This window comes from Pogona vitticeps, chromosome 4 (genome assembly GCF_051106095.1).
Source record: "Pogona vitticeps strain Pit_001003342236 chromosome 4, PviZW2.1, whole genome shotgun sequence".
Classification (NCBI taxonomy): Eukaryota; Metazoa; Chordata; class Lepidosauria; order Squamata; family Agamidae; genus Pogona; species Pogona vitticeps.
The window spans coordinates 28,969,211-28,994,533 of NC_135786.1; the positions used below are offsets into that span (position 1 = coordinate 28,969,211).

A 25,323-nucleotide genomic window follows, 5' to 3' on the forward strand; every position below is an offset into this window, starting at 1 on the left:
TGCGGCCAGATTACTTAGTGGAGTGAGAAGATTCCAACATATCTCGCCTACCCTGGCCGCACTGCATTGGCTGCCCATCCGATTCCGCATCGACTTCAAAGTGTTGATGCTTACCTATAAAGCCCTAAACGGTTTAGGACCTCGATACTTGGTGGAACGCCTTCTCCCACCAAGATCTACCCGTGTCACTTGTGCGAGCCAGGAGGTGAGGCTGAGGAGCCTAACGCCGAGAGAGGCCCGGAAGGAGAAGACCAGAAATCGGGCCTTCTCGGCGGTGGCTCCTCGTCTCTGGAACAACTTACCTCCTGAGATTCGCGCGGCTCCCTCGCTGGACATTTTTAAGAAACAACTAAAAACATTGATGTATAGGCAGGCTTTCCCAACAGAAAACTCCTGACGATTTTTCCTTTCTTATATCTTTCTTTGATTTCTATCTTAGTCTAGGTGCAATGTTTTAAAATTATATTGTTTCTTTTATTGTAAGCCGCCTAGAGTGGGCTAATATGTCCAGATAGGCGGGATAGAAATAAAATAAATAAATAAATAAATAAAATAAGTTTATGCACCAACCAGCATTGCTGAGGAGACTGAAATTGAACAATTCTATGAAGATTTACAACACCTTCTAGAACTGACACCAAAGAAAGATGTTCTTCTCATTCTAGGGGACTGGAATGCTAAAGTAGGGAGCCAAGAGATACTCAGATTTATAGGACCATTCTGCTCCCATTCCAGTCATATTGTTATATCTGTTCATAGCAGCTTTGGGAGTTTCCAAACCTGACATCCATCTGGTTAGATTTTGTAGTGGTGGAGAGGGTGGAAATAACATTCACTAGTGGATGTGCCTTCAGTTTGTCCAAGCTCGGACTGACTTGAAATCTGGGGTTGTGAACTAAATCTGTGTCACTACATCTGTCTGAAGACATACTGGTTTAAATCAAATCACTAATCTCAACTAGAGTGGACTCACTGACTTAATTGCTGAAGGGTCAGGTGACTGGGACTTAGGTAAGTACTTCTGATTTAATGAATCTACTCAAGTTATGGAGAACATTTTGTTTTAGGTCTGTAAAGCCAGAGTTCCCTAGCTCCACTCCCCAATATACAGCACAAAACCATACACAAGTAAGATGTTAATGGAGGCCAGTTGAAGTTATTGCAAAGTAAATGTGTTTGAAGGTTGTAAATAGTAAATAGCTGATGTCTTTGGTGGGTTGTCAAGCCTTTTTGAGAACCACTGGATTAGAACTGATTGGAGGAAGTTGCTCTTGTGCCAGGCGAAGAAAGTTGAGGGAGTAGGGAAATCATACAATGTGTGTAATGTTCTGTGACAGAGATTTTTCTCCCCCTGCCCTTCCTCTTCAGAATGTTGATGGCTGTTTAGGGATGATGATTGTGCTCTTGGTCCGGCTAGTTCCCTTGATTCTGGAACAGTTTTCTGCTAGTCAGATCTGGCTGCTATCCCAACTCCTTTGTTTACTCAGGCCACACAAAGTTCCTGCACTGCAGGGGAGACCTTGTATCAGTTGATCAACTCCAGGTTTAAGTAATTGCCTAGTACAATCCATTATTGGAATGAAAATGCTTCGGGCAAAAACTTGGAAGCAAATTAAAGAGGGACTTAGTTCCTCATTGCATTAACTTCCCTTTGTTTGTTTTTCAAAAATCCCCTTCATTCATCTTCTCTCTGTTAGCTCATTATTTGGCCTTAAGAGAGCACTTGAAGGTTAGCAGAAGTGCTGCTACATTTCTTGAAGCTGCTTTCTAGTTTCCTTTGACATTCTTGCGAGCCAAGGCTTTTCCATCCAGCAGATTTTTAACTAGTTGTGGCATATACACTGAGTCTCTGATTCTTAGACCGGATTTGCAGGATTGGAAAAGCAATGCATTTTAACCTAGGCAGAAGAGGTTAATTCACTCAACTTAAATGACAAGTACTGGAAATCCATTGCAGCAGCCAACATTAATTTTCAGGGCTTATCAGTTAGTTGCAGGAATCACCCTAGATTGTGGTTTTATGATAAGCTTTCCTTTAAGAGATGAGTACATTTATTTATATTTCTTTACATTCTACCTTTCTTCTGTTTGAGGCAGAATGCATGATACTCCCATCTTTTTAAATCGCAACAACCATGTGAGATAGAGCAGTGTTTCCCAACCTTTTTCGGACTGCGGCCCGGTTGGGGGGTGCTGGCTCCCTGCGCGGACCGGTTGGGGGTGGGGGCACCCCCAGCGTTCACGGGTGGCCGTGTCGCACTTGCGGAGGGGCGTGCCGAGCTTGTGCACATGCGCGACATGCCCCTTGCACTCATGCGTGACACACCCACCTCTTGGGCGAGCCCGGCCTTGAGTGGAGGGGAGGCAGCTTCACCATGGCGGCCTGCTCGAGCCTGGAGGACCGCAAGCTGACAGGCAGAGTGCCTGATGCAGGCCTTCTGGGACGAGGGCTTCTGTGCCCTGTTGGCCGAGTATGCCATCGAGGTGGTGGCCCTGGAGCGCCAGTGGGTGCTGCAGACCAGCCAAGCTGGCCTCCACCGGGTGCACTCGAGCCACCCCACCCCGAGTGCTCCAGGCTGCAGCTGCTGGTCCCTGCCACACTGCATGGCCCCCAGCCGTGAGGAGCTGAGCCGCTGCTGGTTGCAGGGAAGGCGAGGAGTCCAGGCTCTTGACCGCCGCCACCAGATCTCTTTGATCAAGGTGGAAGGGGGTGCAGAGATTGAGGTAACAAGCTGAACACGCTCACCAGCAAGCCCGACATCCCCCCTATGTGGGCAGGTGGGGTTGGGGGTGATCCCTCTCCATGGCCCAGTTCAAGGCAGCCCACAGACTGGCACCAGGCCACGGACCGGGGGTTGGGGACCCCTGAGATAGAGTATGTTGAGAGCTGGTGACTGGCCCAAGGTCACCCACAGATGTTTGATGGGTATTTGAACCTTCTTGTTGTTGTTATGTACCATCAAATTCTTTCTGACTCACACTGACCCTATAAATCTTTGACTGAAATTCTGTTGCTTAGTGTAGTAAGTCACAGTAGAGTAGGCCCATTGAATCAGAGGAAATTTTCTGAATCAGCTCCTCCGTAAGTTCTTTGATGCAAATGGGCCTTTTCTAGTTGTGGCTTACTATGCTGAAGTAAGTTGCAGCTAGAATAGGCCCATTTAAATCAATTGAATTTATGGAAGTGTTAACTCTTCAAGTCTGTTCTCATTCAGTGGGCCTACTCTAGTGTCACTTACTGTGCTAAGCAACAGGATTGCAGCCAATTGGATCCCAAAGGTCCTGCAATTAAGAGCCCTGGTGAGGTCTTCCAAACTAAAGGTGATGATTTACTTTGCTGAATCAGTCCACTTCATGTTTAGTCTTCGTCTCTGGATTTGAATCTGGACCTCTACAATTGTACCCAGTGCACTGACCTTCACAGTACTCTGGATATAACTGCATTCAGATATGTTTTGACGAAACTATTAAGATCCTCCATCATTTCTTTTTTATTCTAAATAAACTCAAAATAAAATGGCTGACATTTTTCCTGGCTTCTACTTGTGGCAAGCCAGCCAGCTTTGTGAAGTAGTTAAGAACAATAGGAGGCAATACTCTTCATTAACGCAACTGCTGAATTGGAAGTCTATCAGAGTTCATCCGCCATGTGGAAAAAACATTGGAAAATGCCAAGCAGAAATACAGTCCTTTAGGGGTGTGGCTGATCCTTGTGTTGAGTACAGTGGAATCTCGACCTACAGACTTCATCCATATGGGAACGGTGGCAGCAGGTCAAAAAGTCCGCACGTCGAGGCTCCATTTCCCATAGGAGTGCATTGAAAACCGATTAATCCGTAACCATTCGAAGAAGAAAAATACTGCCCCTGAAATGAAAATACAGTACAGCAAGTCCCACGCTGGGGCTGCAAAAACAAACAAACAAAAAACAAAAACAAAAAAACAACCCTTTAAAAAAAGCACAAATATACCCCCCAGCCCAAACCTACCCTCCCAAACCCGACCAGACATTTTTAAAAAGAATAAAAAGCAGCACCGTACCGGTCCGAAGCCTCCCAGGGGTCTGCCGCTGCCACCACTGCTGCTCCTGGGAGCCGAGCTGCACTGGGCGATTCCGGCCATGCTCAGACTACTGGACTTCCCTAGCTGCTGCTGGGAGCCGATCCACTTGGACAGCGTTGGCGGCGGGGGAAGTCCAGGAGTCTGAGCCTAGCCAGGATCGCCCGGCGCAGCTTGGCTCCCAGGAGCAGCGGCGGGGGAAGTCCAGGAGTCTGAGCATAGCTAGGATTGCCCAGCGCTACTCGGCTCCCAGCAGCAGTGGTGGGGAAAGTCCAGGAGTCTGAGCCTACCTTTCCCTAACCATTGGGGTGAAAGAGCTAAGCAGCCTCTTCACCTACCAACGGTTAGCAATTTGAATTTCTCCCCTGCCTTTTTCTTTTAGTAAGTGAAAGCTCCGGCTGCAAGTCGAAGTGAAATTTTGTGGCCAGAGCAGTCTGCAAGTCGAAAAGTCCATAGGTGGGGACGTTCGTAGGTCGAGATTCCACTGTATGTTTGGCTTGGAACAACCAGTTCTGTATCAACCTTACTTATACAGAACAGCTGTTTGCAAAAGGCATATAAGATGTTTTTTCATTTGTATGTGACTGTGGGTTTCTTGTTTGTTTGGTTTGTTCCATGTGGTAAAGATTTAAACCACACACAGCACTGGATGGTTTCAAACTTCAGTTTTAAGTATGTGATGGAACTCTTTCAGCTGCAATCTTGTGCACAGTTACAGGAGAATAAACTTCATAAGTATAGTTGGAATTACCTCTGAATAAATAAATAAAGTGGTGCCTCGCTTAGCGATCGCTCTGTTGAGCGATGAAATCGCTTAGCGATGGGGTTTTGGCCATCGCCAGAGCGATCACTGCAAAGCCCCCATTTTTCGCCAGCTGATCGGTGGTTTCAAATTGGCCACCGGAAAACAAAATGGCCACCTGCTGTGTAGTCTCGCTTCAGAGGCACCGAAAATGGCCGCTGCAATGGAGGATCTTCGCATAAGGTTAGTTTTAAAGCCCATATGAATGCATTAAACAAGTTTTAATGCATTTCTATGGGCTTTTAAAAATCGCTTAGTGATGTTTTTTCCAGAACGGATTAATGTTGCTAAGCGAGGCACCACTGTATCGTGTTTTTCTGTGTATAAAATAACACTTTCCCCTAAAATTATTAGAGATAAAATTGAGGATCGTTTTATTCACAGAAGGAGGAGGGGAGGGATCAAAGCATTTTGATCCCTGCTTTCCCCTTCCACTTTCCTTGCAAGAAAGTGGAGGGGGAAAGCTATTCCTGCTTTCCTCCTCCATTTTCTTTGCAGAAAGCTGCTTTTCCCCTCCACTTTTTACAACAAAGGTGGAGGGGGAAAGCGATTCCTGTGATTTTTGTTGTTTTGAAAAGCTGCTTTCCCCTCCATTTTCTTGCAAAGAAAGAAATTTTGGGTTAGAAAGGAGGGGCATCTTATATATGAGGGGATCTTATACATGGAAAAATATGTTATGGAGAAGACTACATTGTTAGATGACTAGAGTGCCTCCAGCTTGCTACAGAGCAGGTTGAGCAAAATTGGGGCTTTGAAACACACAGAGAGAAAGAATTGGTTCAACTGAAGTACTGTAATAAAATCCAGGGCAGCTCTAGATGGTGCAGATGATATAGGAAGCACTATGGCCCAAGTTTCTAAATGTATATTTGACTTCTAGGGATATGAAGAATACAGGTCCATGTTTCATTTCTCAATTGAGGCATATTTTATTGACATGGATGAGACAGCTTTACAAGCATTACAGGAGTGCTTGTGACCAATGTGAGAGCAACACAACACTTGATGTGCTTTTGTGCAATTGAATAAAATGGCTACAGATCCTTAAGCTGGCTGGATAGCTCAGTGGTTTAGATGTATGTCTGAGGAGCCAGATGTTGGGAGTTCGATTCCCCACTCTGCCTCCTGGGAGTAGAGCCAGTTTGTGTGACCTAGGACAAGCAGCACAATCCCAGGGTACCCCCAGAAGAAGGGACTGGTAAACTACTTCTTGAGTATTCTCTACCTGGAAAACCCTGAAAAGGGTTATCATAACTCAGAAATGACAGTGCACGATTACTATTATACATCCCTGTTGACATCACACTTTTGTTATAGGAAAAATGCCTCTGTAATACTATCATTTTCGTGTGATTTGTGGAGAGAAATAAAAGAAGTGCGACCTGTTAATTTGTTGTAAGATTTGGTCCACTGTAAAATAGGCATTTCAGCTTTTTAACAGTTATGATGCTTCTGGAAAAAATATTCAGCTTCTCTTGAACCTTCTCCCTACTGTTCTATTACATCTTCCTTCATCTGCTGCAATCTGATATGCATCTGAATTGCTGCTATCCACAGGGGTCAGTCAGTGTTCCTTCCATACTGCCTTCAAAGGGAAAAAGTTTAAAACTCAGTAACGTAAGCTTTGAAGACTCCCAATACTTCCAGATGTTGCTTATTTTAAAGTACTTGTCAGATCTTGCCTCCAGAAAGTGTACTCAATTCTTATTTAAAGAAGAAACTGCTGCTATGACACATGTTCAATTTTTCTTTTGTTCAGGAGACCATTATTCATTTATACTGTTATTTCAACCCTACCTTTCAGCCCAGAAAGTTCTTGCAAAGTGATTTACAATTTAAAGTTTCAAAACATTTACAGTGGTGCCTCGCTAGACTGTTACATGACAGTTTTTTCACTAGACATTGACTTTTTGTGATTCGCAAAACAGCGATTCCTACGGGGGAATTTCGCTGGACAATGTTTGGTCCCTGCTTCGCAAAACGATTTTCGCTAGACGACGATTTTGACAGCTTCCTCCGCGCTCGCAAAACAGGTTTTTTCGGGACCTAAGCTTCGCAAGACAGTGATTTAAACAGCTGATCGGCGGTTTGCAAAGCAGTTTTCCTATGGCCGATCTTCGTTAGACAACGACGATTCTTCCCCATTGGAACGCATTAAACAGGTTTCAATGCACTCCAATGGGGAAATGCTTTTCGCTAGACAATGATTTCGCTAAACAGTGATTTCAGCGGAACAGATTATCATTGTCTAGCGAGGCACCACTGTACTTTAAACCGGAGGCCATTTTGGAACCACCGATCAGCAAAACAGCTTACCGATCATCGCAAAGCAATATTTCCCATTAAAAACATCGCAATGCAATCACAAAAACAATTGCAAAAAAATAGTCGCTATGCGGATTCGTCGTTAAACGGGGCGCCCATTAAGCGAGGCACCACTGTAAATACTTGTGTAACAGACAGGCTTGTTTTCATTGACATAGTTTTGAATTTTGTTAGCATTAGAAACATATGAGTTGTTTCAGGTAAGGGACCATAGTAGTACTCAGTAGTGCAAAAGATGTTTTTCATGAAGAAGGTCCCTGGTTCAATATTTGGCACCTCTGGTGGAATTGATAAGATAGCAGCTGTTGGCAAAGATGCAGGACACATCTGCCAGTCAATGTAGGGAATACTGATTTAGGTGAACCTGGAACAAGCTCAGAAGCTTTTACCAGGAGCAATTCATGGAGCAAGCGGTGTGTGCCTTTACCTAAAATGTTAAGAGGAGCACTCTGTTCCCATCACAAGCTGCCAATTGCTTCAGTTAAAACAAATACTCTCCTGAATGCTTTACAATGGTGTCTCAACTTACGACCATAATCTGTTCCAGAAGATGGACGTAACTCAAAATGGTAGTAAGTTGAAGCACCATTTCCCATAGGAATGCATCGAAATGCAATTAATCCCTTCCGGCTGAGGCGGGGGGGGGGGGGGGAGAAAAGAAATCAAGCATGCAAGACCTATTGGAAATGCACAGAAAACAAACAGAGCAGATCAGAAATGCACAGAGAACAAAGGGGGCAGGTCAGAAATGCAAAGGAAAAAGCAAGGGAAGCATGCAAGACCCATCAGAAATGAGGAACCCCCAAAGCAACCAAACCCCCAAGACCCATCGGAAACGGGGGAAAACACCAACAAACAAAACCCCCAAGACTCATCAGAAATGGGGAACCCCCCCCAAAGCAAATAAACCCCCCAAGACCCAACGGAAATGGAGGGAAAAAACCAAAAACCAAACAAACCCCCCAAGACCCATCAGAAATTAGGGGAACTCAAAAAACAAACAACCCCCCAAGACCCATCACAACACAGAAACATACCCCCCCAGCTGAAAACCACGCTGCAAAAACACCCAGAACAGTTTTTAAAAAGCAGTAAACAGCACCTTACCTTGCCAGGCAGCCCAAAGCCTCCCTGCAAACACAGGCTCACTCAGAAGCAGAAGGAGGCAATCCCAAGCTTCCTCCGACACACACACTCTAACTGCTGGGGCTAAAGAGCTACAAAGAAGCAGCCTCGTCGCCATCTACAGTTAGCAATTTAAATTTCCTGCCTTTCCCCCCTGCCTTTTTCTGTTCGCAAGTGGAAGTTCCAGTCACAAGTAGAAGCAAAAATTTTGCAACCAGAGCTGGTTGTAACTAGAAACGGTCGTAAGGAGGGACGTTTGTAAGTTGAGGTACCACTGTATATATCGTGTTCAGTGCTACCATGTTTAAAATGCCTGTTATTGGCCTTTAAACACTTTATGTGGCAAGTTGGACGAGTAACATTTAGGACATACTGTTTACTACTGTTTTCTCTCCCAAAGAATATGTTTACTTATTCTAAAATCAAGATGTCCTACATGACATGAAGGATGCCACGTCATATATCTTTTAAAAAGTTATTGTTTTTGGAATGGGGGTGAATACAAGCAGTCCACGTGTTGTCTCTACCCTGGATGTGGATATTCAGTTTCGTAAAGCACACAGAATGTGGTCCAGCAGTGGTGATGGGTTTACATTTGTATCCCACCCTTCATCCAATAAGCTTGAAGCAGTAATTGTGACTTTCCTTCCTCTTCATCCTCCCAGCGACCCTCTGAGGGTAGGTCAAGTTGGGAACAGAAATGACTGCCCATTATCACTCAATGAGTTTATGGCTTCTAGTTGTTTTTCAGAGCCACTTGAAAGACACTTTGCTGGATGTTTGTAATGCTGTCAACAAAGAGAAGCTCTCTTCATACAGTATTAGTGAAGTGAAAGCTTCCTCTGACACTTGCAAATAGTCCCATTTGTAAATGTGGTGTTAATTGTCTCTAGAAATGTGAAAGAGAGAAGAACATATTTGTCTTTTCGAAAGAACTGCACTGGCTACACTGCATTCTTGGTACCCTTTTCTCTCACACTTTTTTAAATTTTAAAGGACGAAGGTTTGATTGCCATGGTTTTCCTAATGCTGTGAAGATTGTCATAGGTTTCAGATCTTACTGTTGTGGGTTTGCCTTGATGGTTGGTTTCCCTGCTTTGAAGGGTGTTTCTTTTCAAGTTAGGTCATGGTGGAGTTAGTACATGTCAGCTTGGTATTGTTGGATACCTGAAGGACCGCCTCCTTCCGTATGAGCCTACCCAGCAGTTAAGATCTAGCCAGGGGGGCCTTTTGAAGGAGCTGTCCCTCAAGGAGGTAAGAGGGATGGCTTGTAGACAAAGGGCCTTTTCGGCAACTACCCCCAGACTATGGAATGCCCTCCCGACTGAGATTTGTCTGGCGCCGACGCTGATGACATTTCAGCGCCGGCTCAAAACCTTCCTGTTCCAGAAGGCTTTTAATTGAAATAATATCAACTATGGGTCCTGATGGCAATTTTTAGAGTATCTATTTTAATTGTATTTTAACTGTTTTATCTTTTTGTTGTATTTTAATTGTATTATAATTGTTGTAAGCTGCCCAGAGACCTTTGGGTAGAGTGGGTGGCACATAAGTTAAATAAATAAATAAATAAATAAATAAATAAATAAATAAATAAATAAATAAATAAATAAATAAATAAATAAATAAATAAATAAATAAATAAATAAACTTTGTCTCCTTTCCCTCTTTCTTGGCACCAGAAACTGCCTGTGCAAAATGAGCCACTATCCTCGGAAGAGCTCCTTGGAGTTCCCTCAGCGATCAGAGTGCTGCCATTCCAGGGCAAACTCCTCCAGCAATTTCTCAATGGATACTTTTTGGCTAGAAGTGGAGAGCATCAAGCAGAGTACTGAATCTGAGCCAGAGGAGTGCAACTTGATGGACACTAAACCCCCAGAAGGTAAAAATGTGTCTAAGAGCTCACTGGGGTTGGGAGGAACTAAGAATCATTTTTGCTGGTATTGGGTAATTAGGATTGTCTGAGGTGGTGCATTAGGGCAGATCCTGATCTTCTTATGTTTGCTACTTCTCCTGGGAGCAAAAATCCACTTAGTAACGTTTCTCCTGAGACAAGTAGCACAGGGCAGTGGTGAATTGAGTCAGCCTGAAAATATGGTGAGACAAAACATTAAGCCTTAAGGCATTCTCCCTCACATGGCACTCTCCCTATGCAGCCTCTCCTTAACTGTTGTGCATGTAATGTTGTGCGTCTTGGCATATGTTACTAATACTGTAAGATGTTTAACATCACACTGTGTACGTATGTTACACGTCATTAAGTTGGAACTGACTTCCAGTGACTATAATAAGGCTTCCAAGTTAAATGAAAAAGAATTGTTTTACCAGTTCCAGGCCCTCTTCAGTTTCCTTGGCTGAACAGGGAGTCAAACCTAAGTCTACCGACTCCTAGTCTGTCACTCTATCCACTATACCATATGAAAATTGGAGTGAAACAAGTAACATCTACAGAAATTGCTGAACATATGGCAGTTCATTTCCAAAAGGTACACACCTTTTCCTGATTGTGTGACATGATTTCAACCGTTATGTTCAAGCTCTGTTCTGTTCTGTCAAGCTGGCAGGGAATGTTCTGGTCATGCCACTATTGTCCATTACAAATACAGATACTTCAGCTAAGAGGGAAGAGACCACCTCAGGATAGACACTGGTTAAACAATTCCATGACATCTCAGGGTGTTACTCTACTGGACTACCCACTCGGTTGAATAAATAGGTTCCACCGGAGATTAACAAAGATATTATTATTATTATTATTATTATTATTATTATTATTATTATTATTATTATTATTATTATTATTATTATTATTATTATTATTATTATTATTGTTGTTGTTGTTGTTGTTGTTGTTGTTGTTGTTGATGTTGATGTTGATGTTGATGTTGATGTTGATGTTGATGTTGATGTTCTTGTTCTTGTTCTTGTTCTTGTTCTTGTTCTTGTTCTTGTTCTTGTTGTTACCACCAAAAACCTATTCTAGTTTTTTTACTCTATGAAATACCACTGATTAATGCCAGAAGAAAAAAAATCAGCAAACTTGTTGGCGGTTGGTGGTGTACAAGTACCTTGCCTGCATTTACCTGTGTCACAATGTAAAGCAGGGAGTATACAGCTTGTATAACTGTGTAAATGTTCTGTCCCCTCAAAATAACGCAACACACAGCCATTAATGTCTAAATAGCTGGCACCAAAAGTGAGTAACCCCTAAGTGACAATGTCCAAATTGGGCACAAAGTGTCAATATTTTGTGTGGTCACCATTATTTTCCAGCACTGCCTTAATCCTCTTGGGCATAGAGTTCACCAGAGCTTCACAGGTTGCCATTGGAGTCCTCTTCCGCTCATCCATCTTCTGTTTCAGGATGCCCCACAGATGCTCACTGGGTTTAGGTCTGGACACATTCTTGGCCAGTTCATCACCTTTACCCTCAGCTTCTTTGGCAAGGCAGTGGTTGTTTTGGAGGTGTGTTTGGGGCCATTATCTTGTTGGAATACTGCCCTGCAGCCCAGTCTCCAAAGGGAGGGGATCATGCTCTGCTTCAGTATGACACAGTACATGTTGGCATTCATGGTTCCCTCAATGAACTGTAGCTCCCTAGTGCCGGCAGCACTCATGCAGCTGCAGACTATGACATTCCCACCACCATGCTTGACTGTAGGCACAACACACTTGTCTTTGTACTCCTCACCTGTTTGCTGCCACACACACTTGACACCATCTGAACCAAATAATTTATCTTGGTCTCATCGGACCACAGGATATGGTTCCAGAAATCCATGTGCTTAGTCTGCTTGTCTGCAGCAAACTGTATACGGGCTTTCTTGTGCTTCATTCATTCATTCATTCATTCATTCATTCATTCATTCATTCATTCATTCATTCATTCATTCATTCATTCATTCCCCGCCTATCTAGACCGAAGTCTACTCTCTTATCTTTAAAAGAAGCTTCCTTCTGGGATGACAGACTAATTTGATGCAGTGTACGGCTTATGGTCTGAGCACTGACAGGCTGATCCCCCTTCCTCTTCAACTTCTGCAGCAATGCTGGCAGCACTCATACATCTATTTCCCAAAGCCAACCTCTGGATAGGACGCTGAGCACGGGCACTCAACTTCTTTGGTCAACCATGGCAAGGCCTGTTCTGAGTGGAACCTGTCCTATTCAACTGCTGTCTGGTCTTGGCCACCGTGCTGCTGCTCAGTTTCAGGGTTTTGGCAATCTTCTTACAGCCTAGGCCATCTTTATGTAGAGCAACAATTCATTTTTTCAGATCCTCATATAGTTCATTACCATGAGGTGCCATGTCGAACTTCTAGTGACTACTCTGAGAGAGTGAGAGCGATAACACCTGCTCCCCCTTCACACCTGAGACTTGTGACACTAGTGGGTCTCATGACACCAGGGAGGGAAAATGGCTAGGTAACGGTAAAGGTTTCCTTTGACAGTTTGTCCAGTTGTGTCCGACTCTAGGGGGTGGTGCTCATGTCCAACCCATAGAGCTAGTGTTTGTCTGAAGACCGTTTCCATGGTCACGTGGCCAGCGCGACTAGACACGGAATGGCCGGCCACCAGTGCCAGTGCTTGAGCGGGAGGTGGTGCCAAAGGAAAACCACACAGCTGGGTGCCGCTGCTGCCCGAAGGGCTCCTCCAGAATACCTGCAGCTACTCTCCTCCACCCCCGTCAGCCCCATTGAGGTCAGTATGGCGAGCCCTCGGAAGCCTCTGCTGCCGACGCCCCAGGGAGTGCTCAGGCGCCCCAGTGTTTCCCCAAGCTGGCCTTCCCTCTTGGCTGCTTTGCCGGACGGCTTCCTCCTGAGCTTCGCTCACCTTCCATGGCGCACTTGGGAGAGATGTCCCTGCCCGGAGCCTTTGCCTCCCTACATGGAGGAATCGGGTCCAGTCCCCTTGTCGCCCCGAGTTGCGGCGGTGGCAGTGTCCCAGCGCCAGGAGGCTGAGCCTGGTCGGGGCGCTCCAGCTGCTCGCCCCGGCCCCACCCTCCGGGCAACTGTCCCAGATGCCCTTAGCCTGCGGCCAGAGCTGGTCGTACATTGTAAGTAGGACAACCAGTAAGTCGAGGCAACACTGTACTAAAATATTTATGAAATGTGAGGAGGTGTACTCACTTCCGTGATATGCGGTATATGCTTCTGAATTTTATACCTATATGCAAATTATGCTTAGGTAGAGAAAGCATAGATTTCTAGTATAGTTTCTCTTGTTTCCAAAAATATGCTTTTATAAAGACATATTAAGCTGCTGTAGTCTCTAATTCAACAACTGTGCACCTTCCTACCCCTTCTTCAGTAGAAGTCATGTTTTGTGATTAGAGATGGGGACAAATTAAAAAAAATGGTGATCCATTTTGATCCATCAAGGTTAATGGATCAACGGATACAAATATATGAATATTTTTCTACGAATCGACAAGTCGATCCATCTTTACTTAAAATGGCTATAAAACTGGACCCCAACCATCTAGACACACCAAATTTGAAGGGACGTTTCATCAAATGGTTTTCTACAACTCTTGAAAGGTTGGTGAACATTGGATCACAGACACCTGAGTTATATACGCACAAAAGGACCCTCCAGAAAAGCTACCCAGGTACTTAGAGACTCCAGAATCACAATGGAGCTTCATATGTCTTTCTCCAACATGCCTGCCAACTTTGTTGAAGATTGGATATCGGACATCCAAGTTATTCACCCACAAATTGGGTCCCTCCCAGGAAAGTTTACCACATGGCCCAGAAGCCCTACCGGCCACTGATCACCTGATTGGAAGCCGATAGGCAGCCACCACCCAACCCCTTCCTTTCCCTGCATTAGACCCCACCCCACTCCCACCGACACCACCTTACCTTAAGAGCTGTTGCCGAGGTCTCCATCACGCTGGCTGTGGCTTCATTTAGGGTAGGGAAGCTGCAGCTGCCATCTTTGCAAAAGACAGCCTGGATTCCCTTAAGGCAGGCTAAGGGAATCTAGGATGTCTTTTGCAAAGCTGGCAGCTGCAGCTTCCCTATCCTAAATGAAGCCACAGCGGCCATCTTCGCAAAGGGCAGCCAGTCTCCCTTTTGACTTGCTGTCACTCAGACTAAGCCAAGAAACCTTGGCAGCTTCGATTAAGGCAAGGGGCTGTTGGTGGGGATGGGGGTGGGGTAGGGCTAAGGTAGAGAAAGGAAGGGGGTAGTGGGTAGGCTGTGGTATTGGGTGGCTATGTGGGGTGGTGGCTACCTTTCTGGCATTGATCAGCTGATCAGCGGCCAGCAGGCTTTTTTTTTGTTTTTGTTTTTTAATACAAAGCACGAATAAAAACAGTGTAAATATTCGTCCCTTCATATTCGTGGGGCACCTCTGGAACCCACAAATACGGATCGACGGATATTTAACGAATCGGCTATATTCGTCAGAAAAACCAATCCGTTTTTATATCTGCCCCCATCTCTATTTGTGATTCCTTCTTTCCTCTGTGGTATGTCAAGCTAGACATAAAGAGAGAGGAAATGAAAACTCTGAGGGGAGACGATTACTTTTCCTGTTCTAAGAGGAAAGGGGAAGTCATGTGCTTGCCTGGAATTTCTTTTAATATTTGTGGCTAATTCATATCAAAATAAAGCAACAGTGTAACAGGAAAAAAATTATATTGTTTTTCTGGCCTGTGTTTTGTGGGGTGAGGAAGGAGGAGGGTGAGAGAGCATAATGTAAGTTTGTCAGTATCACTGTTGTAGAAGATACTGTAGTATATACCTGATTGTTATTTGGATCATCAGATGGCACTGCAAATAGCCCAGTCCAGTTGCCTTTATCAATGTATCTTGTTACATATGGAAAAGTGTGGGTATGGTTTTCTCAGTACAGTAGTAAATAGGACTCGGTGTGAAGAGGCACCAGGAGATCTGAGGAAGATGACCGATTTGTGTAAAGAAAAAGAAATTAAACTAAAGGACTTTAACCTCACACCTTGTTTTTCTATCTCAATGGGATATAGTCATCCCATGATAATGGGTAGTTCTCTGTATATGCAGTTCTAAATCAGTAGCCTCCCACTTGAGGTGCTGAGGGCATTTGAGGAACTACGTCCAGGGCATGTTTGCAGGTCAACATCATTATCATCACCATCCATCACCATGGCTGGTAGATCAAGGTGAGTTTCTGATAAAGGTGCCGTTTGGATTGGCAATGGATTATTTACATATAATAGTTTTGCTGTAACAAACCAAGGGCTAGTCAAGGCCAACATTCTGTTGCTGTTGTCACTTGTGAACAAACATAAAATACACTTTCTTGCTTTTGCTTCCTAACAACCAGTATTCAAAGATATGACTTGAAACTGTTAAATGCCCTTAACTGTTCCATGTACGAGCTCGTGGTGACTAGTAGCTGTTGACTTCCATATCCTCCATGAACTTGCCATGTCCTGCTAGCCATTAGCACTTCTTGCGAATTCCACCCTTCAACAATATGCTGTGTGCTTTTTTTTTCTCATGTGAATCTTACTCAGCTTAAGAGGATAAATCTGAGTTCTAGTCTTAGGAGACAAGGGGTGGGCATGGGTGGGATTTCTTCATATCTACTTTCAGTTTATGTCATAGCCTCTTAAGTGCTATAATATGTGTTGTCTCTGCTCTCCTCCAGACTCTTTTGCAGTTAAATCCTCAGGCCAATATATTTTAAGGTTTATCCCAGAACTACAACATCTGGCACATTCCCCACCTGCTTTCCTATTATTTTGCTCTTCGTGTCTTGTTTCCTTACCCTAACTAGTGTTGTGACTACTTTTTGAGGGATTACAGTTTTCTTGCACAATGTGTTGTGTGTCTTCTGATCACTGGTTCCTAGAGAGAGAAAGCAGCTTCATATAATGTGCTCTGCAAAAGTGGTAACTTGGTAGTCTTTTAACTCTTGCTTTTCTTTTTCTTCCATTGTGGCCCCTCAGAAGGTGAAGCTGAAGCAGAGTGGCTGCAAGATGCCGGACTCTCTGACTTGATTGGGGACGGCGCCGAGGAGAATGGCAACATTGTCCTGCTTTCCACTTTGACAAAGACCCAGGCTGCAGCAGTGCAGCGGCGGCTGGACACGTACACCCGCTCTCGGAGGAAGAAGAACAAGCAGCCCGTCCGGGATGTCAGAGACATTTTTGGTGTGGTTAACTCCGGAGTATGTCCCTTCATTTTTATAGCAGCCTCCCCCCATGCTCCTTTCTGGATGTGATCCCTGAACTAAAAAAAGGGTGTGGAGATAAACTTTCTCTCTCACTCTCTGTCTGAAATTTTATGATCATGAATTGTGTGGAACAGTGGCTCTTAGTCCAGGGAGGCTGCTTTTGGTTTTAAAAACAATCACAGTAAATGTAATAGCACAGCCACCATGTTAATTGCAAGGGTCTGAGCCAAGCTGCTAGGCCTAATTAAGCTAGACAGGTGGTGGTGTGGCCCCAGAGAGGCTCAAATGTTGACAGTAGCACTCATCCACCCACACTCATACACAAACATTTAATTTTTGAAAACTTGGATTCAAGAAGCCGCCTCATATTCCTAAGGGCATGGGGACGAATAGGCCCCAACACCCCGGTCCCCTTCCCTTTTTTGCTACTTAAGGGTACAAGTGGGCTTTTTCAATTAAAAAATGGTCTGCTTTAGTTGGAATTAGCAGTTAGATTTAGGTTACTGGCTCATTTCATATTCCTCTTCTTTTATTCCATATTATACTGTACTGTTATTTGTTCTGTGCCATCAAGTTGCCTCTGACTTATGTCAAGCCTATGAACAAATGACCTCCAAAAATGTCCTGTCGCCAATAGCTCTCAGCTCTTGTAAACCTCCAGGCTGTGGGTTCCTTTATTGAGTCAATCCTTTCTGTTGTCACACATGAACTAATGTAGCCTGAGGTGTGAGGAATGGTATGACATTGCCTTGCAACTTTACTGGTTTTAGATCTCACAGTTACTCAACAATTGTTTAATCAACTCAGTTTTAAACCAATTAAAAGTTTACATCCTTAGTACTGAACATTCTTAAAAATACTGTGTGGAATAGAAGAAATGTTTTCACTTAATAGCTGTTTTCACAGAAACAAGCTTTTAGTTTTGCAGACGCGGTCTAGAACTCTACTTTCAAAACCAGTCAGATTGTCGCTCTTTTGCCTAAACACACAGAAAAGTTTCCTTGTTTGTGGCCTCAATTTACTTTTTGTGACTTGGCACCCCACCTTTCGTTCCTTCTCACCTGAACAATCTATTTTTAACCACCAAATAACCTGACAGTCCAGCTTAGCTCTTCCATGCCCTTTTACACACCCAGATTTTTCAGTGACTATATCAGGTCAGTGCTGGAAGACTGGTAACATCACAGCATCACACAGCATGCCTTCTGTTCACTGACCCATAGTTAATGCATTCCTGCAGGTCTGCTGGTCTCGTTCAAGCAAGATTTACACTAGCATCAGTTTGCTTTTTTATCTTTAATCTACCTCACTATGGTGAGTTGATTTAATTTAAGCCACAGTTTAGCCAAGAATTTTAATTTGTGTACCAAGCCATCAGTGCATATGCAGTAAACATGAGAATGCCCACTAATGTGCAGAATGCTTCTTCTTAGCATGGAAATTACAGGTCATGGTTTCCTGAAAACATTTAAGTGTGGTTGGTTGCAAGCCTTCCCCTTCCTTTAAAATTGTGACTAGATATTACTATGCCATAAAATCCAGTCAGCCTACCTTAGAAAGGATTAACCATTGTTTGATATCTATCGTAGTTGATAGCTAGAATGTCGGTGGCCATGTTGGCTAGACTCAGAGGATTCTAGGAGCTGTAATCCAAAAAAGTAATTTTTCAAGGTTGTGTCTCAAACTAATGCTGAGCATGGCAAAGAAAGAGTGCAAAATTGCAACTGTCTCCTCTGTATTTTGTATCAAAAGTCTCTTTGATTAGGGACATTTTTTTAAAAAAAAAATCTTGCTAGCCATTCCCAAATCTGTCTTCTTTGTAAATATATTTGAGAGAGAAGATTCATTCCCTATGTCTGCTGAACCTGAGACATTTTAAATTCTACCCTTTCTTGATTTCAATAAAAAGTGTTTTTTATACGCACATATACATATACTGTACGTATGCATCAACAGTAGGATATTTTACTAGGAATTTTCCACTGACCAAACAACTGATAACTTATAGCACCTCAAGACTTGACCGCCTAATTTGGACAATAAATTTGTTCTTGATCTCCCACCTTTTTCTTCTCGGTGAATGAGGCATCTTCTGCTTGTTTTGTTTTATGTTCATTATGTCTAAGATTTAGTTAGTACAGGATCCTCTTGACTCTCAGCAAGGAATTTCACTTGTGATCTGTGTCCTGTATTATAGGAGACCGAATCAGAGATGGAATCAGGAATGGATCAATCACATTGCAGGTCTACATCGTCCAACAACATACAGAAATGTAAGAAAGCTATGTTGTCATGAGTGAAGAGAGGGAATGAGTCATTTAAAAGCTGAGAGATTCATAGCTAAAGCTAAGTTCAAGAATGCACCAGTGCCTGATCGTTAGCCACGGGCATCTCCTTCACCCTGTGGCCAAAAGAAAAGAAAAAGAAAAAAATTAAGACGAGAAAAATGTTGTGACACCTTAAAGACAAACTGCTATATTTTAATATGGACTTTTGGGGAAGAAGTCCAGTTGCTCAAACCCTGTGGGTGTCTCTGCTACCTGAAAATTTCTTCCATCTGGTTTTACAGCCTCATGGAATAGGTTTTAATGGTGCACAGGAAGCAGAAGAGAAGGGGACAACTTCCCCTTCCATCAGGGAAAAGAACCTGTTGGATGTGAAGGAGCCTGGAATTTTTAAGGCTGTAGCCTTGTATCTTGGGGCGCCTAGCAAATCTGAGGTGGGCCACACACTGGAAACAATTTTTCACATACCACCTTATAGGGTTTATTATTCTACTTATAGAATCTACTTATTCAACCTATATTTCTTTGATACAGTATTGTGTTTATGGCTGGGGCCAAAAGAAAGTTGAGAATGGCTGTTCTAGAGAGCCCCACTGGATTGAATGTTGATTAATGCTGAATAGGCATGCATAGAAATGTGCTGAAAATTTCTTATATGAGAAAGTAAAGTTAAAGCAATATTGTTGACCTTTGATTTGCTTTCACTTTAGAAGAATCAGCTCTTACTTTATGTATCTTGAATTATTATAAAGGTTGCCTGTAAAAGCTGAAGTGTCATTTTTAATTGATATACTGAATACATTTTAATAAATGGCTAAACTTTCTATTGTATTCTCGGTGTCAGTGGGAAAGTGCAACTTTGACATTACACCCCATAATGTCTAAAGCATATTGCAAGGACAGTTTAAATAATTCTCACCTTAAAATTGTTCAGCTTGTTTAGAATCACAGTTCTCCATAGCCATTTTTGCCTAATATATTGAAATGAAAAACTGTCTGAAGCACTTAATGCAGATTTTATGTAAAACATGTCAGTTTACAAGAATTCGCAAGAAAAATTCACATAAAAAAATAAGAATCAAAAACAGATTTAAAAAATGCAATTTCAAAAGTTTTCTCTCAATTGGTCAAACAAAACTCATTGCACAGGAAAAAAACATCAGGTGGTACATGTTGTACATACTACTTCAACAGCACTTGGATTTGTAAATGTAAAAGGCTTGATTATTGCTTTTGTCAGTTGCAGAAACCTAGCTTAAAAGCACTTGATGCAGACTGGCAATCAATACTTAGGCTATAAAATCAGGTTGTTCAGGAGATTGGTTCCTAATATATTGGAGAACATGGGATATACATAGTGCCACAAGCAGAGTTGGCTCAAAGAAGTTGACACACCAAATACCCACTGATTCAGTGGGCCCACTCTGGTTGCAACTTATGAGCAGATGTCTGCCATTCAAAAATAACATCAAATAAAAATGTAGAATAATGGACTGCTCCTGTAATTAACATTGACTCTTAAATAGACTGGACTGCGGTGCATGAGCAGTTCAGTAAGTTGATTATAACAGTGTACATATATTTCAACTATTCTAATAAGTTCATCTTGCTTTGCAATTTTTATATATAAAGGGTGATTTTTTTTCTTCCTTCCAAAATCTTTTTTTTTCCTTAGCAGATACAGTGGGAATCCAGGACTTCCCATCGCCACTGAGGGGTTCTGTGAAGGAGGAGTTATTCTGTACAGAAATTGCTTATTCTGAACAAGCAGCTATCCTGCTCAAAGGATCATTTCCTAGGGAATCCAGGAGGTTCAAAGATGACTGTTATTTACCTGTAAGACTTGGCTATATCTTGGCAGACTCTTGTGTGTCCCTTAATCATGGGAGAAGTATTTGAGAACTATTAACTCTGATATGCCATTTTCATCCTTTTTGGTTTAGAAATTTAGGATCTCTAAGGGAAGGCTGGGAGTAACCAGGACAGGAGATCTATCATCCCAGGATATGAAGAAGATTCCCACACTAGCACTCATTGAGCTGACGGCCCTCTGTGACATCCTCAATGTAGAGCTGAAAAGAAACAAGGCTGTAAAACGGAAGGGTGCAGGTAGTTTTTCTCCCTACCTTTCTGAGTAAGGACAGTATCTTACTGAGCATCTGCTGAATTCCACAAGCCTGGTTTTTGGGGCAGTACAACTTGCTGTTATGCAAGTGGAAGACAGTTTTTCTTCATAGTTATCACTGCTTGCACAACATCAAGTGTTGATTTTCATCATATCTGGTCAGTGTGTCCTATGATTTTATGTTACCATTTTCTGACTTTCTGCTGGTTGATAGGTAGCCCCACCTCCTTGTTTTCTGATCATTTCAAAATTTATGACAGTCGACTTATGGCACCATATCCTGCATTGCAGAGCACAAGCTTTTTGGCGTTCCACTTGGCACCTTATTAGAAAATGACCAAAAGCTCCTCCCAAACACCCGAATTCCGTTGATTCTGCAAGCGGTAAGTTTCTTTCAAAGAGTTTTATATTGTTTTTTGGTCCTTGGCTTCTGCTGCAGACCCCATCTTTTGCTTTTCTAATGAAAACTTCTTTCCATTTTCCTGCACAGTTACTATCATGTTTGGAAAAGAAAGGGCTGGAAACAGAAGGTATTCTGAGAGTCTCAGGATCACAGTCCCGTATTAAGGTATAGTGCAATGGTTTTCAAACAATGTCTTTGTGGATCATGCGGTTCCTTGGAATCGTATCAGAAGTTCTTGAGAAGATTGGACTTTGATGCATAGGATTTCTGCAAAGACTGGCACCTTCAATTGTCGCTGCTGTCTGCAGAGATAGTAAACGGTCTTTTGTATCCTAGACAGAAAGGGGGAGCATAGTCCACCTGTGGTCTGCAGTCTAGTTGTAGTGAGCCATCCATCGCCTTTCTTTTGCTGGAGTTTGGGGCTGTAATTTCTGTAAACCCAGCAATATTTGGTTTACAGAAATACTTACACTTGTAGTGGAACCTAGATGAATAAAGAGCCACAGTCTCATTAAACAATTTAGTGGATTTGTCATATGAGGATGGTTGGGAGACATCTTGAATATCTACTGTTTTTCAACAGAGATAGGAAAAAGATTTATGATGAAAAGGGTCCTGGGTTAAAGAAGTCCTCTTGCTGTCAGTTACTCCCCTAGTTGAGCACCATCCCAATTGCTGGACTTGTTTAGGGTTTCCAAACCATCTGGATGAGTTTCTTTTTCTAGGGTTGCCAAATATCCCTGCCATAAATGTCAAGTCCTTGTCCCAAACAAATTGGCATTCTTGTCAGCAGATATAGCCAACTTAAAGCAGTGTCTCCATCAGACATAGTGGGGAAGGATAGGGAGCAGTAACTTTGTTCAGGTTTTATTTCAGAATAGTAAGCACACCTCTTAAGCAGGGACAGACCTGCACTAAGTAGCCCCACTTCTGCCATTCCATGTGCTGTATGGTGCCATCACTTAACAACTGTATGTAACACATGGGCATCTTTAGAGGGGGGCTTTTGTGCATTTAGCTGAATTGGAGTTTGGAAAGTCCATTTTAAAAATTATGTTATTCCCATTACTTCTTATAGTGATTGAGAAACATTCCTTATTGCCATTTATTGCAGTATTGAAAATAGTAATTTGCTGCATTTTCCTGTTAGTTCTCTCTCTCTTTCTCTCTCTCTCTCTGCAAGAAAACTGTAGGCTCAAGATGAAAAAGCACAGTACTTGAAAAATTCATATTTGAATACTTGTAAGATGCCCTTTAAAAGTAATTTTTAAAGCAATCAAGAAATACTCTTAACTTCAGTCAAGTTACCCCCAATAAATTAACTTCAATGCCAATGTCAGTTTTGAAATTTAACTTTGCAAACTCCCCCTTAACAAAAGAGGAGAAATCAGTCATTCTGAAATCCAGAATCATCAATATAGTTATGGGAGATAGGCTTGTCTTGCCCCCTCCCTCCTTTCTTTGCTTGTATTATGTTGCCCGATCAGAAGAGAAGAAGTTGCTTGTTTGTATGTTCTGTGTGTGAGCCAAAACACTAAAAATTCTGGATTCTTGCTTGCAAGTAGCACCTATACACAAGCAAGACTTCTGTTCAGACATGATGCCATGCATGTGAGCACAGTAACAAGGGTGGGAGACATGACCAGCCTCTTTGCTGTAAGCATTGATTACTCTTAATTTCAGAACAGCTTAATAGAGTTTTCTTGTGTTTGCTATTACTTGCAGATATTTTGATAGAAAGGTCTGCTTTATTCTTGTGATAGCCCATATTCCTGGCCTGGCCAGTAGGGGGCAACAGCAAGCAAAAATGAGCTCCAGGACTGTTGCAGATATTAAGGATCTTTCCAAACACCCACTGGTAGAGATGGAGATGAACCCCTCCCCCATCTCTGGCAGCCTGTGAGCCCAATGAAGGGACTAATAAAATGGGTAAATATTAATCACTTTGTATTCGGCAGGGCCTCCAGAACTGACGAATACAAAGTGAGGAATATTACATGAACAAGCGATTTCAGATGAATATCATGATTCATTTTTTAAAATTCATCCCCATGTCTATCCACTGGCAATAATTATACAGTGGTGCCTCGCATTACGACGTTAATTCGTTCCAGCGAAATCGCTGTAGAACAAAAATGCCGTAATGCGAAATAAAAAAGCCCATAAAAACTCGTTAAAACCCGATTAATGCATTCCTATGGGCTTGGAACTCACCGTCCAGCAAACATCCTCCTTAGCACGGCCATTTTCGCTGCCCGTGCAGCGAGGAATCCATCCCAGAAAAGAGCGGGGAGCCATTTTTTTTACCCGGTGGCCATTTTGAAACTGCCGATCTGGTGGCTGAAAATTGTCGTTTTGTGAGAATCGGTTCCCGAAGCAGGGAACCGATCATCGCAAAGCGAAAAAAAAACCAATTTAAAACATTGTAAAGTGATCGCTTTTGCAATCGCAAAAAGTTCGTCGTGATGCGATTTCGTTGTTAAACGGGGCGCTCGTCTTGCGAGGCACCACTGTAGTTAAATGTTATATAGAACTCCAGCTGGTATTTCTTAAAGTAGTGCCTTTCCCCACCCCATGGAACATTTTTAATTTCCCCAATTTTTGAAGTGCCGTACTGGGTTATTACTTTTCTAGTGCTCCTTAAAATCCCACACACCGTCAGAGAGACAGGAGCAATGATGGAAAGACATGAGGGCCTATAAATTTAAATAAATTTATGTCTGCATTTTTTTGTGTTTGGGCCAGGATGATTGAAATATGGAAGTCTTTTCTTCGGAGCATTATGCTTCAGTGATAATTTCTTTAAATGTTTTTCTGAGACGGGGTAAGAAAAGGAATAGCTAAAGATGTTCTGTGGAAACACTGATCTTAATTCCTCTTTCCTTTTTCTCCCATGCTCTGAGATCTACTTATCAGTCTGTCTCTCTTTCCTCCATCATTAGAGTCTGGAACAAAAGCTAGAAAATGAATTCTATACTGGCTTCTTCCACTGGGATGAGGTCCATCAGAATGATGTATCCGGCTTGCTGAAGAGGTTCATCCGGGAACTTCCTACTCCTCTGTTGACAGCAGAATACTTACCTGCCTTCTCAGCTGTACAAAGTGAGTCATTGACCCCAAAATAAGCAGCCATTGACCACCTTAAACCTTTGTTTCTCTGTGTTCTTCCTTGTCAGGCACATATTAGGGAGTTATTGTGGTATAGTAGATAGATGTTAATTTCCCCAGTAATATAATAGATGCATTATGCTATACTCAAGAAAGTTTATTGGGCATTTGTGTGTCTAATGCTGTCATTGTGAGGTGTGCGTTAGGCTGTGCTATTCAGATTTTGGAGTCTCATTTTACACAGCTACAGATACCTAAATATGTTTCATCTGGGAGAAAAACCTGCCTTCTTGTTAAGAATGGAAGCTGAAACTGATTTAAGTGTCTGTAGCTGTTTTCTCTGTCGGGTGAAACTTTCAGAATGGAGAATTCTGGGATTTGTAGTCAAAAACAAAAACAAAAGAATAGCCCACCCCTAGTGTGGGTTTAAAATAGTGCAATCCAGAGAAAGATGGAATCTTGTACAGGCTAGAATCCACTTGACTCTCAGCAAGTACGACATGCATTTTAATTACTGATGTTTCTACATGTTTCTGGCCAGAGGCTCCTAAGCCGCCTAGAGTTGTCCATTGGTCCAGATAGGCGGGGTATAAATCAAATCAAATCAAATCAAATCAAATCAAATCAAATAAATAAATAAATAAATAAATAAATAAATAAATAAATAAATAAATAAATAAATAAATAAATTAGAGATTTCATCTCCAAGGATGTGTCACCTTACATGTACTTTCTTTGCTACAGATATTCCGGATACTAAACAGAGGTTGCAGGCTCTCAATTTGCTTATACTAATTTTGCCAGAACCCAACCGGAACACCCTGAAGGTAACAGGATCAACTTCTATATTATTGGTTGTTGTGGAATTTTTTCTGTGTAGCAGTGTCACTCCTGAAGTCTAGAAAAGTTACTTTTTACAAGT

General features: G+C 42.5%; 1 protein-coding gene across 4 annotated transcripts in view; it reads left to right on the forward strand.

Annotated features, from left to right (window-relative positions):
• Window positions 1-25,323, forward strand: part of ARHGAP40 (Rho GTPase activating protein 40) — an 88,154-nt gene that overhangs the window by 49,824 nt on the left and 13,007 nt on the right. For 3 of the 4 annotated variants that reach the window (XM_072996964.2, XM_072996965.2, XM_020798451.3), the window contains exons 2-10: window positions 9,994-10,193; window positions 16,254-16,474; window positions 18,678-18,753; window positions 20,441-20,601; window positions 20,709-20,874; window positions 21,182-21,273; window positions 21,381-21,458; window positions 24,236-24,395; window positions 25,146-25,228. In XM_072996964.2, coding sequence (XP_072853065.1) covers window positions 10,010-10,193; window positions 16,254-16,474; window positions 18,678-18,753; window positions 20,441-20,601; window positions 20,709-20,874; window positions 21,182-21,273; window positions 21,381-21,458; window positions 24,236-24,395; window positions 25,146-25,228 — 1,221 coding nt within the window. In that variant the 5' untranslated portion in view covers window positions 9,994-10,009. The remainder of the gene's footprint in view (window positions 1-9,993; window positions 10,194-16,253; window positions 16,475-18,677; window positions 18,754-20,440; window positions 20,602-20,708; window positions 20,875-21,181; window positions 21,274-21,380; window positions 21,459-24,235; window positions 24,396-25,145; window positions 25,229-25,323) is intronic. The other variant, XM_072996963.2, reaches the window with a different exon arrangement.